Source organism: Hevea brasiliensis, chromosome 9 (assembly GCF_030052815.1).
Source record: "Hevea brasiliensis isolate MT/VB/25A 57/8 chromosome 9, ASM3005281v1, whole genome shotgun sequence".
In the NCBI taxonomy this organism is placed as follows: domain Eukaryota; kingdom Viridiplantae; phylum Streptophyta; class Magnoliopsida; order Malpighiales; family Euphorbiaceae; genus Hevea; species Hevea brasiliensis.
The window spans coordinates 10,838,982-10,855,434 of record NC_079501.1 but is presented as its reverse complement, the minus strand read 5'-3'; the positions used below and the strand labels follow the sequence as shown (position 1 = coordinate 10,855,434).

The 16,453-nt window shown below is 33.7% G+C and overlaps 1 protein-coding gene across 3 annotated transcripts; it reads left to right on the top strand.

Annotated features, from left to right (window-relative positions):
* Window positions 1-294: 294 nt before the first annotated feature.
* LOC110657583 (ultraviolet-B receptor UVR8) lies at window positions 295-3,373 on the top strand. 3 transcript variants are annotated; one of them, XM_021814847.2, is made up of 8 exons: window positions 296-603; window positions 685-837; window positions 1,029-1,187; window positions 1,660-1,827; window positions 2,221-2,352; window positions 2,489-2,572; window positions 2,890-2,960; window positions 3,052-3,275. In XM_021814847.2, exons 1-7 carry the CDS (start codon window positions 366-368, stop codon window positions 2,955-2,957), a joined length of 1,002 nt encoding a protein of 333 aa, XP_021670539.2. In that variant the 5' UTR covers window positions 296-365; the 3' UTR covers window positions 2,958-2,960; window positions 3,052-3,275. The 3 variants fall into 3 exon arrangements, with proteins under 3 accessions (XP_021670530.2, XP_021670539.2, XP_021670522.2); XM_021814830.2 differs by having other exon boundaries at window positions 297-603; window positions 2,865-2,960; window positions 3,052-3,373; XM_021814838.2 differs by lacking the exon at window positions 1,660-1,827 and having other exon boundaries at window positions 295-603; window positions 2,865-2,960; window positions 3,052-3,373.
* Window positions 3,374-16,453: the final 13,080 nt, after the last annotated feature.

Below are 16,453 nucleotides of genomic sequence, written 5' to 3'. Positions count from 1 at the left end.
ACTAAAAAAAATATTTTGATAATAATATTTATAAATTTTTTTATATTATATTTTAAATAAATAGATTTAAATGTTTGACAGAATTATTAAGTTTTTAATATATATATATATATATATATAATTATTCAATTTTTTATATTAATAATTGGGTTTAGAATGAAAACTTTGTATTAACCAAAAACCAAGTGGGCCATCAATATTCAATAACAGATTCCACAATCTGCCCAACAAGCCCATCACACACCGTTTCAATTTAATTTGAACTAAAATACGATGTCGTTGAATAAAATAGCCATTGAGCCAAAACCCGAAAATAGGGCAGAGACGGAGGCATCAGACGAGAGAGGGCATCTGGGCATGTATCAATGATGGAAGAAAGCCAAGAAGGCAAAGAAGTGACCAAAGCAGAAACAGAACAACCAGAAGAACTAAAATTGCAGCAGCGAGTGTGGAGTTGGGGAGCAGGAACTGACGGCCAGCTGGGCACAGGCAAGCTTGAGGACGAGCATCTCCCTCAAGTCCTTCACCTTACTCCTCTCTCCTCCGCTGCACCCATCTCCACGCTTGCCTGCGGCGGCGCTCACGTTATTGTTTTGAGCTCTGGTACTTCTCCTTTTACTCATGCGTAATTGAATTATAGGTTTTCGGTATCTCTGTTCGATTTTTGATCAAACCACTCTGCAGCTGGGAAAGTACTGACATGGGGCAGAGGAACATCTGGTCAGCTAGGCCATGGAGAAATGCTCAGTAGCTTACATCCAAAGCCCGTTAATTTCTTGGATGGTTATGTTATAACAAATGTCTCTGCTGGATGGAGCCACTCTGGGTTTGTTTCAGGTCCTTTGTGCTTTTGTGAACGCATCATTCTGATTCATTTCTTCAATGTTAGAGATTTGAGTTAATGTAACAGTGGACTTCAGTCTTATCCCCTTCGACAATACATTCAATGTGTATTCTGCGTCAGTAGAAAGTCTTTTCTTCCAAAGTTTCAATCTTTAATTTGATCTTTGCATGTTTCCCCTTTTCAGACACAGGCTCACTTTTGACTTGTGGGGATGGCTCATTTGGTCAGCTTGGGCATGGCGATTACAAGTCACATAGTATTCCTGTTAAAGTCTCATATTTTGTTAATAGGCACGTTGAGCGGATAGCATGTGGCATGCGACATTCACTTGTCTTGTTGAAAGGTAAATGCGTAACAGAAGTGCTCTTTTACTAGCAGTTACACTGTTGTAATGCGGAGACGCTGTTTCATTATGATTTATATGTCCATTTAATTCAATATACTTGAGGAATTAGTTTTGTTAGTGAAAGATATAACTCAAATTTACCTTCTGTGAAACATGACCAAGAAGCAGATCAACAAGGAGGATTTTTTTTTTTGGCAAAATCTCTGTTCTGTGATGTATTCATTGAATTAGCATGTGATGATGAATTGGACAGGCATGATTCATTTCTGAAATTAGAAGACGAATCTAAATAGGTTCTTCATAGCAAAGTTTTGTAAGAAAGTGCTATTCAATGAAATGGTAATATAACAAGAAGTTTGTTCTAAACCAAGAAAGAATAAAAATCTTAGTGTAGAACATGTTGAAACTTAGCTTCACCACTTTCTCATTCCTTGAATTCTTGTTAATGAGTTAGGTGATTGTGCTGCAGATTGTTCGAGAAAACAAATTTATGGTTTCGGTTCTGGAAAGCGTGGTCAATTGGGTATCTCCAAAGATAAGGTTAAATCAATTAGTGTTCCCCAAGTTATCTGTGGGGTAGAAGGCATTGAAATAATTAGCATTTGTGCGAATGGAGATCACAGTGCTGCATTATCTGGTGAGTGTGTCCATATTTTCTGTTGAGAATCATGGATCCTGGAGTATGGATCCATCAAAACAGGCCAGCCTCTGCTGGAATTGGCTCCTCATCACCAAAATGGCCTAAACCATTTTGGTTTGGTTTGCTTCGCTTCACTTTATAAAGCCCTCATTTTCATCACACAAAACTGATGTAGGATTTGTTCGAAATCTCTATATCCCAACGTTATCTTCTTCTTCACACTGCAATAAAGACAGAACATTGAATCTCACACATAATTTTTTTTAACCTCTGGTTCACTTATTGAAGCAATTTTATAGTGCAAGATTGTGTCGATCATATGCTATTTATGTCTTTTATTTTAAATTAATTTTTTTTCGTATTCATGTTTCATCTTGCTGGATACATCAGCTGATGGCGATCTGTATGTTTGGGGAAGAGGGTTTACTGGCACTTCTGATGTTCTTACCCCTCAGCATTTGGTTTCACCTTTGAAGTTTAGTAGAGTTGCTCTCGGATGGAATCATGCATTAGTATTGACTGGTACATGCATATTTTTCTTTTCATTTGTTGAATCCAACCTTCTTTAGTATTATTTAACAACTCCTCACAAGATTGCTTCTCTCTTCCTAAGATTTGAGTAATGTACCTGACATGTTAGCATGGCTATCTTTAACAGATGGTGGTGAAGTTTTTATCCTTGGTGGTGATCGCCATGGAGTGCTTAGTGATCTTGAGAAAATAAACCTGCAGAAGCATTTAGGTAGTAGTCCACAACCTTGATCATACTAGAAATATTTTTAAGTACACATGTTTAGCAAAAACTTTTTTCCCCTTTTGACACATTCTGCTATCAAACTTGGGGAAGTAGTTTTTGCATTCTCATCTGCTGCATCATAATAAGCAAGTGTCTGTTAATTACAATCCTCTGTCATTAAAAAACTGAAGTTGCCTAGCCAATGATGCAATGCAAGCGTATGATCATCCTGCTAATATTCATGGCATTTGCCTCATATTCTGATATATGGTAATCTCTCCATTTCACATTCCAACAGATTCAACTCATGCTGTTTTGAATAGTGTCTCTGGTCTCGATGGGACAAAAGTTGTGGAGATTGCAGCTGGAGCAGAGCATTCTGCTTTATTGACAGGCAATATTTAATTTACTAGAAAGTTATATCTTCCTTTCTTGTTTCTTGGATTTGGTCATGAGCTTCTTTGTTGATGCTGTTCTAATCACAGTGGATGGAGCAATAAAGACATGGGGATGGGGTGAACATGGTCAACTTGGTTTGGGGAACACAAGTGACCAAATCAACCCTCAAACAGTGAGTCTAGGCCACCAAGCTCAGAACCAAGAAGACGCGTTGAAAGTTTACTGTGGCAGTGGATTTACATTTGTTTTAAGGTCACTTTTCGTTGTCTAACCTGTCTGAATTTAAAGATAGTGAAAAATGGATTTGCCAGTACAGCATGTAACACTAACCAAACTTTTGAGGACGATTCGCCAACCATTGACAAGTTTAGTCCATTGACAAGTTTATTATTATCGTCATTTAGATCACAGGCTTCCAACCTAGATGCTTGAAGGTAGACTATTTTTACATTTTTTTAAGACTCATTTTATCATTTTTTAAGACTCATTTTATCATCTTTTCTTAATAAAGTGAGATAAATAATAATTTAATTAAATTAAGAAGAATTTTATTATAATTTAAGTGATTTAATTATTTTCTTAATCATAGTAAAAATAAAAGTGAATGTAAATGGAGATAATAATATCCTGTTTATCATATTTTTGTTAAGAGTTTCAATTTATGGCGTCTAAACTGTACACCAAGTTTGATAGCCTTTATGTCAAGGCTTAACTTTTTAATAATTGTTAGTCTAAATACAAGTAAGTCTATCTAACCCTTCATGAATTCTAATCTTTATTTATTTATTCACCTCTACCTTTTATCTCAAATTATGGGGCATTTAATACAATGTTAATAAGAGTAATTGATACAATAAGAGTAATTGATGCTTTCGTAACTTAAAATCTTCTTAATGCTATACTTAAAAAATTAAGTTAACTTAGTTAATTTTTCATTTAAATATTAACTTAGGGGATTTAGGCCAATAATTATTCTTTTTAGAACCTAAAATTTAAGAGTGTAATATTTAACCATTATTTTTAACCTTTTATCAAATAGTTACTAATTTTGCATATATTTTGTGGTAATAGATGACGTACAAAATCTGAAATTTTATAAGGTCTAGCACATTCTTCCCTCTCTCTTTTCAGAGATGAAATCTTGTCGTTCAAGGTTAAAGCGGATGATACTGATTTGAATTGATTGGTCATCAACTGAAAATTTTTATTGCATCAAACTTATTTAAGTTGTGAGTTTAAAATTTAGTGTACTTTCACGGATTCAAAAAATTATAAAAAAAAATTTTATTTGAATTTGTAAATATTTTCATCAATATTCTTAGCCTTACCCTCTATTTAGATTAAGTACAGCATAATTTATTAATGTATCGTATCATACCGTATTATATTATATTGTTTTTATTGTTAATATATTTAAAAAAATGATATGGTGCAGGATAATTTAATAATTTTTTTTTATTTAGTTAAATAGTTTAAATTATTGAAAATGTATCTATAAGCCCTTAATTTTTTGTCTATCCCTTAATTTTTTGTCTATCACATAATTTATTTCCTAATATAGACGAAAAAACTTTATTTAAAATTATTAATAAAAACAACGACATTATCAAAATCAATAAAAAAGTTTTTTTAGAAGAAAATTTTATTTAAAATATTTTTTAATTAATTTAGAAATATTATGAGCAACATATCTATTATTAAAAACTTTAAAAAGTATATATATATATATATATATATATATATATATATATATATATATATATATATATATTTGATGGCAAGAAATAAAAAGAACTTATGATATGAGAGATTTAAGATTTTTTATCAAAAGGAAAGATTGAAGATGGATAAGAAACGTTTATAAATAAAAAGATAGGATATAATTAAAATTTTATAAATTGTGTAAGTATAAAATTGAAATACAAAAATTTAAAATCATCTAAAATCATCGATTTTGTGATTTGAAAATATGTGATAAAATCATGATTAAGGAATCACATTTGACAACCGAAAACTACTATTCTCCAGGAACAATCTTTACAAATAAATAACATTACAATACCATATATGTCATGACCCAACCTATGGCTGGACCAGCATTAGGACCTAGGTCAGCCTAAAGCTCTCAAAACCCGTAATAAGCCTAACTATTCATTAACCCAATTCTAAGGCCCATATTGAGCCCAATTTCAAGAAATCAACCGGATAGAGTCTGGCCATAACATGGACTATCCAACGGAGAGTTTTTGACTCACACGATCTCTAAGCACAATATATATAACAATTTGGAGAGCTCAGCTCACCCTCTACATACTCATAATAATACTATTTCAAGTGGGAGCTCAGCTCCCTCATTCAACCCAATAATCATCAACGCATACTCATATATCATGCTTACAATTCCAGTTAGTTAATACATAATAGATCCAAATGAATACATTACTAATAATAATAATACATGCGGAGTTCTAGAACAGAATAAAAGGACAAAATACAATTAAATGCCGATAATAGACCTACGAAGAAGAGAGCTAGTTAAACTCAATAAAGGGCCTCCTGTATCCTGAAAAAATAGATGAACAGGAGTAAGTGTTCGACTCAGAGAATAAAATACCGATTTGAAGTACAATTTCTAGAGTTATCTAAAGCTAATGCATCCTAAAGAGTGAAATGCAACACATTTATAGTTTTTATACAAATCACATCATAAACAACAAAAAGGTAATTTAGAGCACTCAAATACCCATAAAATATTCAAAAAATACATATATGGGAGCTGATCCCCTATACAGCTCTTTTAATCCAACCTCTGCTAGTGAGTACATCTCAAGCCAGACTTTCTCTTAATAGACCAAATGCGAGGGCCAGTGAGATCATCTCGAGCCTTGCCTACCCCGACTTATCCATAAAAGGATCAGGTCCCAGTGAGTCAAGCTCTAGCCGCATTTACCCGTCCTGTCCATATCCAATATAACACACCGCATGCACACCAACACACGCACATTGCTCTAAATTACCATAAAACAATATTCATAACATTTCATAAAATAAAGATGTAATATAAAATGTACCTAGTATTTAATTACATATATATATATATATATATATATATATATATATATATATATATATATATATATATATATATATTTATAAGTGATGCATGGGCATGCCTGAATGTATAATAATTTTAAAATTATAATTAAAATTAATATTTTACTCACAAACTTAAACCGAGATCACTGCGGTGGTTGGGCGGAGGAGGATGGCTGTCCCGGCCCACCTGACAATTATATTATAATTATTTAATATAATTGAGTCCATACAAGTTTAAAAGGAATCAAAGACACCCTAAGTTGTGCTGAAAATCCGACAGAGTTCTCCCCATACCTAGGACCTACCCAACCTGCAAAAGGACTCAAAAATATACTTCTATATCCATAAGTCACACAACCATATCTCAATCACATCATATGGCCCCTCCTGGGCTCATCCAAATAGTCAACAACCATAATTTTAAAAAATTATAATTTAGTCCCTACAACTAATCCTTTTTGCAAAAACTATCCAAATGAGCTTTAAAAATTCTAAAATTTTTCCCCAGGGTCCTTAGCAATATTGCTAAGCTAATACAAAAGGAATTATAATTTTCTAACTACCCACGAATAGTTTATAAAATTTTATTCTAAACCTAGCACTATAAAATTGAAGAAACTCGGAGTTCGGGTTTACCTAGGCCAATTCTGACGCTTGAAACTCGTCCAAGGCATCTGAAAATGGTGGGGTAGCCTATAACTTTGACCCGATTTTGAAGTAATTTCGATAGCTTGTCTACTTAGCTCGAAAATGTAGATCCGACCGACGGCCGAATTGCCACAAAACGAAAGTACCTACGCGAAGCCCACAACACCAGGGAAGACTAAAATATTTATATTTACATATAAAATAATTATTTAAAAATTAGGGTTGTTACATTCTTCCCTCCTTATAGAAAATTCGTTTTCGAATCTTACACAAGACAAAATAAAGAATTACAAGATTACACAGTAGACAAGTATGGATACTTATTGCGCATGTCCTGCTCTAACTTTCAGATACACTCTTCTACCGATTGGCTTCTCCACAAAACCTTAACCATAGGGATCTGTCTTGACCATAGCTGCCTCATCTGAAAGTCCACTATGGCTATTGGCTACTCCTCAAAGGTTAGGTTTTCCTTTAACTCCACTGTATCAGGTTGTAACACAAAGGAAGGATCAGGTATGTACTTCCTAAGTATGGAAATGTGGAGCACTGGGTGGACGTGAGAAAGGCTTGGTGGTAACTCCAACTGGTCAGCAACTGTTCAAACTCTATCAATGACCTCAAAAGGTCCTATGTGTCACACCTTACCCCTCCGTAAGGCATAACATGATCCCGTAGTATACCTAATGAATTACCAACTTCGTCTACGATAACCTATTAAATACACTATAAGGGATTTTAAACATTTTCTTATTTCTTTTTACAGTGGTGAGTACTTTTGACAGATGTTAAAATTTTTTTAATCGAAGTTAAATCACACATTAGGTCTGAAATAGCCACAAATTTTATAAAAATTTTAGCAGAGTATCGTCTGTATTTGGAGCAAAACAGTTCTTCAAAAACCTGTAAAAAACACTTCCAATATATTTGTTCAATCCCAAACTCCAATATGGCTCAACTCAAATCAGCGTCCTCAACACAGTTTAAACTCAATTCAATATCATTTTCAGCAATTCCAAAGATAAAGTGCAAAATAAATGAGTATTTCAAAAGCTGAGATGAGAGAAGTATAATACAATATTTTTATAGGTTAAAATAATTTATAACTTTATTTTATAACTGCTCAAGACCAAGTACAATATATATATATACAGTTCACATACATTACAATAATATTTACAAGGAAGTGGTATACTCAATATACCCAGTAAAATCCCAATGCGAAGTCACAAGCAGCCTACTCTACTGCTTTATCTGTCTGTCTACTTGCGACAGCAATGAAAAAGCTATCGCTGAATAAAATTTACTCAATGGTGCACTGTCGCAAGGTGTTTTGTGGTCACCTAGACGAACACTCACCGAAGTGGGAAAAATGAGGAGTCGCCACTTTAATTTTGAGGGAAATTAAAGAAAACCATTTGTGAAAGTAAGTTAAAATGAAACCACTTCAAAAACAGAGATTCTAGGTTCGGGGTCCGTAAACGGGCGGGGAAGGTGTTAGGCACCCCACTTCATCCCTCAACGAGGGTAAGCAGATTTAACTTCACGTTCTTTATAGTTAGGAGGGTTTGAATGGAAATGTTAATCCTTTTGACAAAAAGGAATATTTGATTTTTCACTAATCCGGATTACCCAGATACATAAGTAAATGAGACAACCTTAGTGAGTTGCTATTGCGTATTTGTTTTATTTTAGGGGGGATCATTTTATGTATTTGTTAAAATTTAATTTGGAAATCGGATAAGAACTTTCCTCCGATCTCCTTAAAATATTTATTAAAATTTTTAGGCTTGAGAATCGGATAAGAACTCTCCTCCGATCTCTTTTTAAATATTTATTAAAATTTTCAAGTGAGAATCAGATAAGAACTCTCCTCCGATCTCTTTTTAAATATTTGTTAAAATTTTTAAATGACTCAAGTCAATTCCATATCAAAATAATTCCACAATTTAATCTCAGTTTGTCATCTCAAAACATTTCATCATTTCATTCAATAAAGTTAATTTACATTCACACGTTTAATTTACAGATATAAAATACAACAAATAATACTATTACAACTTATTATACAACTGCTCAACTTTACATTAATACATATGACATTACAATATTTACATCAAAATAACTACAAGGGTATAAAATAATACCAGTATAAAAAAGGATCAGTGAAGTCCTCAATATCAGTAGCAGCTCACTCTGCTGCTTTCTCCTTGCTCTTATCTGCGACAGCAAAATAAGCTATCGCTGAGTATAAAAATACTCAGTGGTGCACAATAAAAATTGAAATGCAGTACATAAATCATTCGTTGACAAAACACAATTTAAATATTGCACAATTACATTTAACCAATTATCAAAACTTATAATAGCAAAATTTTTGGGTCAAATAATTTAATAAACATAGTGTTGCCAATTCATACACAACTTAAGTCATGACACAAAATTTCTGATCAATGCCGTGTTATACACCACGACAAAGCAATCTACAACCCCATCAATTGAAATCAATGAGGGAGGTGGCTAGCTAGCTAATGAGTACTCATTCGATCTACAACCTCAACTGGTAAACCAGAGAGGGAGAAAAATAATCGATCTCAACCCCATAAATGGGGGAATAATATGGTACTGTCATGCTAAGTGTGAATCCGAAATCAAATTAAAACAATTTATTCCAATATTGCATACAAAAATCAAATCAATTTCCAAAGTTACATTTTCATTCACAAAGTAGCAACACAAAAGTTCTTAAACTCATAATGCATACTAAATCCATTTTTCAATGATAAAATGCTTAAATAGGGTTTATTGTGCACAAACCTGACGTGAGTCGCCTCTAGGCCTTGACTCAGTCTTTTAGACTTTTCGAGCCTTTTTTCAGCTGAAATACACAGTTTCACAGTGTTTCAGTACCATAACTTAGCATAAATCCAAAAATAAATACAAATTCACTTTTATCTAGCTTATATATGCTAAACTTAACGTTCTTTAAAATTTGTGTTTCGGGGTTACTATTCACTATACTATTCAAGTCAATTTGTTGACTTTCTAAGGCTTAATAAGTATGGGAATTCCAACTTCACTCACATACCACATTCTGGTCACTAAATTTGTTGGTTTTGGTCATTTTCTCAAAACTTAGGTCTTTTAGGCAAAATTACAAATTTTCAGTTTTGGTGTCTTAGGTTGCACTATTCCATTGGTCATTTTGCTGTTAGAATTTGATAAAATTTTCTTCATAGAAAATGTTCCCTATTGTCTCAACTTTTTCCTCCTTTTTGAATCACTCCAATTGGAGTTTTGTAACTCAAGTTATAGCCATTTGAATCATGGCTACCGGATTGGACTTAACCCAGATTTTTGGGCACCAAACTGGTTCTGGCAATTTTAAGTCACTAATTTTGGATGGCCAAATGACTTAGTTAAGGGAATACTTTGGATTGGTGTTCTTCATGAAAGTTGTTGGCCTATATCTCAACTGTCCACTGGTAAAATTTCAGGTCATTTAGACCTGTCCAGCCCAAGTTATGGCCAAATGAACAAACTGTTCATTTGATCATTTTTGTACAGGTTACACTGTAGAGATCCAGATTTGGTCAATTTATTTACTAGGTTATGGTCACTTTTTGGGTATGATTCCTAAATGAAAAATGTTCCATTTTGTGTCTATTTTCATTCCCAATTGGTCTCATACTAATTGGACTTGTAAATTTTCAGTTTTGGTCCCTCAAAGGGACCAGCATGACCATTTTCAATCCGAATTCAAACTCACTTCCAACACTTCTAACACATCTCAATTGATCACAAATGACCTTTTTTCATCCCAAACAAGGTCAAACACACCAATTGACCAATTCTCATATTTTTGGCTTTCAAAACCCTAGGTGCCAAAACCCTAATTTGTCTAATCGTCACAATTCATGCAATCCAACTACACAAATCACATATACACACTTAACCCAACTTCTCTAACACTTTAATTCCAATATTTTCCATCAAATCCAATATCTCCCTATGTTGGCTGAATTTCCTATGGTCCCTTAACAAGTGTTTACTTTCATTTTTAAGTTGAGTTCTAGGTTAGTTAAACTAAAAACATAACTAAGAAACTAAATTTCTCAAACTAAATTACTTATCTCCAATTTCTTCAATTCTCTTCTTTCTTTCCTTTCCTTTGCTTCTTCAATCTTCCTTCCAAATCTCATACACAAGGTTTAAATAAGGAGCTTACTATCTCTATGGCTGAATTTAAGTTTTCTCCAAGCTCAAAGTGAGCTTCAATGGAGGTTTAAGTGAGAGTAAGGGAGAGAGTGAGAGAGAGATGGCAATGGTGAGGAAGACAACTCTTTTTACTTTTTTTTTCTTTTCTTTTTTTTATAAACTTATCCTTATTGAAGACCCATAATTTATCCAAAATTTAATTGTTTATTATTATGTTTATTACATCATGCATGATGTCATGCATGATGTCATCACCTTTTTCACTTTTTCTTTTTCTTTTTTTTTCCTATTTATTTTTCCATAGTTCTTTAATTTAATTTTCGATTCTGAAATTTTCTTTTCTCCGATTTTATTTGACAGTTAGGTCAAGAGTCAGCTCTCGAGGTCAATTGACCAAATTGCCCCTCGCCGGTTCAACCCGGTTTGCAAATAATTCAATATTTCTTCCGACTCTCTGACCTAATTATTTGACTGACTTAATAATTCTTTTTCTTGATTTTCTCTTTTCCACTGTGTTCGCAATAGTCTTAAGGACCCCAGCGTCATATTTTACGATTCAAAATTTGAGTTTAAAATGACTTTGCAGTCCTTCCCGAGAAGGTCACCCATCGCTGTGACTCTCAGCTCGTTTAACTTCTTATGTTCTGTTTTTCTTATTTATACTTAACTAATTGGCAATTACTAATTATTTGTGTTCAGGGCTTATCTAGTTGTCTTAAGTATGGTTCTAATCCCCTTAATTATCCGGACCAACACCGGTCACCGGAATAGTGAAATATACCAGGCTATGCAAATAGGGGTATTATACTATGTGCCATTTTCCACCATCCTTTTTGTTCGTCATACCTGTTTGAACCATTAGGTTTACTTTTATTTAACTTACTACTTATTATTTCACTCATTTGCCTGATAGGACAATTAAAGACACCTTTGCACATCCTATAACTTTTAGTTGCTCTGGTTGCATTCCTCAACTAACTTTCCTCATACTATTAGAAGTCTAAATAGATTTATCCCAGTGCTACCTACTCCATCTTGGAAACAGGAATAAATAGAGTTTAATCTATATCTTGCAACTCTAAACCCCATGTTTTGGCTTCTGACACTGCCCAAACCATGACCTGCTCTAAGTCCTACACTTTTGGATTCTATATCTTGACAGTTATCCTCACTCATGTACCCTCATTCTAGGTTTTCTAATATTTCCTTTTAGTTCATCCTATTTACCTTGCTCAGGATGGCACTTTATATACCTTATATTACACTTTGATCTTCATGACCTTGTCCTATTTTTGGCTATTCGGTTTGCTCTTTAATTCATCTCTTTTATCTTACCCAAAGTAGAACTTGACTATTTTATTCTTCAGTGCTACTCTCTTTCTTGATATGACTATCATGTCAGGAACTTGTATCCCTTCACTGTCTCTATCAAGTTATCAACACCTTGATGTTACTCAAAATTGGTGCTCTAACCACTCTAGCTAGTACTTCCACTGTCAATCGAATTTCTCTCCTGTTGCATCTAAAACTAGGGGTGAGTATTTGGTTCAAACCGAATCGAATTAAATTATAAAAACTAAATTATATATTTTAGAAACCAAACTGAACTGAAATGGATGAAAAATCGAATCGAATCGAACTGCTCTATTTTGGTTTGATTCGGTTTAAACCGATCGGTTTTGATTTTTGATTGATTTTTTAATTTAGACTTGATTTTCAAGTTATTTAGTCTAATTTTGACTTTGGTTTAAACCTAATAACTATTAATCAATGAAATTAAACAATTTATATATATATAATTAAATATAATTCACAAATTTCCCATAAAAATAAATCAATTCAAAAATCGATTGAATTCGATTTGATTCAATTTGAATATATAAATTATTATTCGGTTCAGTTCGGTTTAATCTATTTTTTTCTCTTCAAAATCTAACTGAATCGAAATAACCAAAATTTTTATAATATAAAACTGAACCGAATAGATTGAATTTTAAAACTAAATCGATTGAACCGAATTGATTCGGTTCAGCTTAATTTTTCAGTTTGAACCGAAATCTGCTCACCCCTATCTAACACCAACTATCTAAATGTTCATTTTTATATTTCCTTTTATCTACTGATATTTTATGACTTATTTTCGCTAACTTGCAGTCATTGTCCTTTTCTTTGTTTAACTCTAAACTACCCTCTAATACCTCAAGGAGGGAATCTACAGGATCCTTTTTTTTTTTTCCCTTTACTACTCCAAAGCTCTGCATCCATCATGATCTGATCTCTTATGATCCTTACAACAAAAATTGTACTCTTCCTAAGGGGATTCCTGAGCCACTATTTCCCATCACACTACAGTCCCATTTAGGACATCATTTCACATATAGTTATATTAGTGGTACTCTTCTATCTCTCCTCGTAAAACATTACCATACTCTACAGTATAATTGACTGCAAGAGAGTTACTACCTCAACCCCATTACCACAACTATATAAAGCTGTCTGCTCTCTTTTTATATTGTCAACCTTCCTAGAATGTCATTTCACAGGCTATGAATATTATTCATAACCTCCAATCTCCTTTAGGGAGTAGAGTCGTACTTATGCTCTAATGTCACATGAAGGAGGTGCTATCTTCATTAAACTTTAGGCAATACATCTAATGTAATGCCAACACTGCCAACGATCTCATACCGGAGACCAAATGATCCCACCAAGTAGGTATCACCATTACACTACAATCATACTAAAAACCTCTAGTCTTATGCCACTTATGCTCTAACTTTGCGCTCAAAGTAGGATAACTAAGTTACTGACTTTAGTTATCACCCAACTGTGACTTTTGGTGTTTAATCTCTAGAAACCCTAACTAGGAGTTTTCCTAACTCCTCTACAGAAATAAAACTCTGTCTTGACATAACTTTACCAAAACAGAGGTTGTTTACAAACACCCTAATCATGGTGCACCACGGGGAAGCACGTAGCTCTACACAATAATCCCATGTCGGTACTGTAATCTACAGCTTATAGCACAAACATCGAGAATATTGTATAGTTACTACGTTACGTCCCGACATACTAGATCTCTTGATCTCTTTTCTCTTTTGAATCCACTGATAGCATGAACTTACTATGACTAGGCTATCCACCAATGACTGCCAGCAGTGGTACCCTCACTCTCACTTAGGGCAGCTATATTTCTAAAAATCACCTTTATGTCCTTGTGCCGTGCACCAAATAGGCACGCTACTTAAACCCATACTGACAGAAATATAGCATTTCTTGGAGTACGTATTCTCATGGCAGACCTTAACATGCCTACTAACTCTATTTTACATCTCTACGTACTTCATGAATACTAAGACACTAATTGAAACACTCTTATAGTACCCGAAGTATAACGCATAAGTTAGAAATAAGGAGTTATAGAAGAAGATGAAATAGGATTCTATACTCCACATGTGAACCCCTAACCAGACTCTTCTTAAGCCTTAGACCTGTATTTCCCATGAATCTCGAGCCTAAGCTCTGATACCATAATTGTCACGATCCAACTTATGGGCCGGACCAGCACTAGGACCTGGGCCAGCCTAAAGCCCCTGAGACCTGTAGTAAGCCTAACTATTCATTAACTCAATTCTAAGGCCCATATTGAGCTCAATTTCAAGAAATCAATCGGAAATAGTCCGGCCATAACATGGACCATCCAACAGGGAGTTTTTGACTCACCCGACCTGTAAGCACAATATATATAATAATTTGGGGAGCTCAGCTCACCCTCCAAATATCATAACAATACTATTTCAAATTGGAGCTTAGCTCTCATTTAACCCAATAATTATCCATACATACTCATATATCATGCTTACAATTCTAGTTAATTAATACATAATAGATCCAAATGAATACATCACTAATAATAATAACACATGCGGAGTTCTAGAACAAAATACAATTAAATGTCGATAATAGACCTGCGAAGAAGAGAGCAGGTTAAACTCAATAAAGGGCCTCCTGTATCCTTAAAAAATAGGTGAAGCGTTCGACTCAGAAAGTAAAATACCGATTTGAAGTACAATTTCTATAGTTATCTAAAACTAATGCGTCATAAAGAGTGAAATGCAACACATTCATAGTTTTCATACAAATCACATCATAAACAACAAAAAGGTAATTTAGAGCACTCACATACCCATAAAATATTCAAACAATACATATATGAGAGCTGATCCCCGATACAGCTCTCTTAATCCAACCTCTGCCAGCGAGTACATCTCAAGTCGGACTTTCTCCTAATAGACCAAATGCGAGGGCCAGCAAGATCATCTCGAGCCGTGCTTACCCCGACTTATCCATAAAAGGATCGAGTTTCAACGAGTCAAGCTCTAGCGGCATCTACCTATCCTGTCCATATCCAATATCACACACCACATACACGTCAACACACGCACACTTCTCCAAATTACCATAAAATAATATTTATAGCATTTTATCAAATAAAGATGCAATATAAAATGTGCCTAGTATTTAATTACATAAATATATATATTTAGAAGTGATGCATGGGCATGCCTGAACATATAATAATATTGAAATTATAATTAAAATCAATATTTTACTCATAGACTTAAACCGAGGTCACTGCGGTAGCTGGGCAGAGGAGGAAGATTGTCCCAGCCCACCTGATAATTATATTACAATTATTTAATATAATTGACTCAATGCAAGTTTAAAAGGAATCAAATATACCTTAAGTTGTGTCGAAAATTCGACAGAGTTTTTCTCATACCTAGGACTTACACAACCTGCAAAACTGTTCAAAAATACACTTCTATATCCACAAGTCACACAACCATATCTCAATCACATCACATGGCCCCTCTTGGGCCTATCCAAACAGTCAACAACCACAAATTTAAAAAATTATAATTTAGTTCCTACAACTAACCCTTTTTACAAAAACTATCCAAATGAGTTCTAAAAATTTTAAAATTTTACCCCGCGATCCTTAGCAATATTACTAAGCTAATACAAAAGGAATTATAATTTTCTAACTACCTACGAATATTTTATGAAATTTTATTCTAAACCCAGTACTATAAAATTGAATAAACTCAGAATTCGGGTTTACTTATGCCAATTCTGATGCTTGGAATGCGTCCGGGGCGTCTGAAAATGATGGGGTAGCCTATAACTTTGACCCAGTTCCGAAGTGATTCTAACAGCTTATCTGCGAATTGTCACAAAATGAAAGTACTTACACAAAGCCTACAACACCAGGGATTAGACTAAAATATTTATATTTATATATAAAATAATTATTTAAAAATTAAAAGTGTTACAATATATTATGAAATCACAGGAACCATCATTCAAACAAAGTGTTAAAACAAAGTGTTAGGGGTTGGGTTTCAAATAATAAGAAACTTTTATTCCAGTTTATAAACATTGTGTGTTTTATTATTGTCATCCATATTCTTCAATTAAGTTCTACTAGCCTTGGGGAACTTTGGTGCTTGATATACGTATATA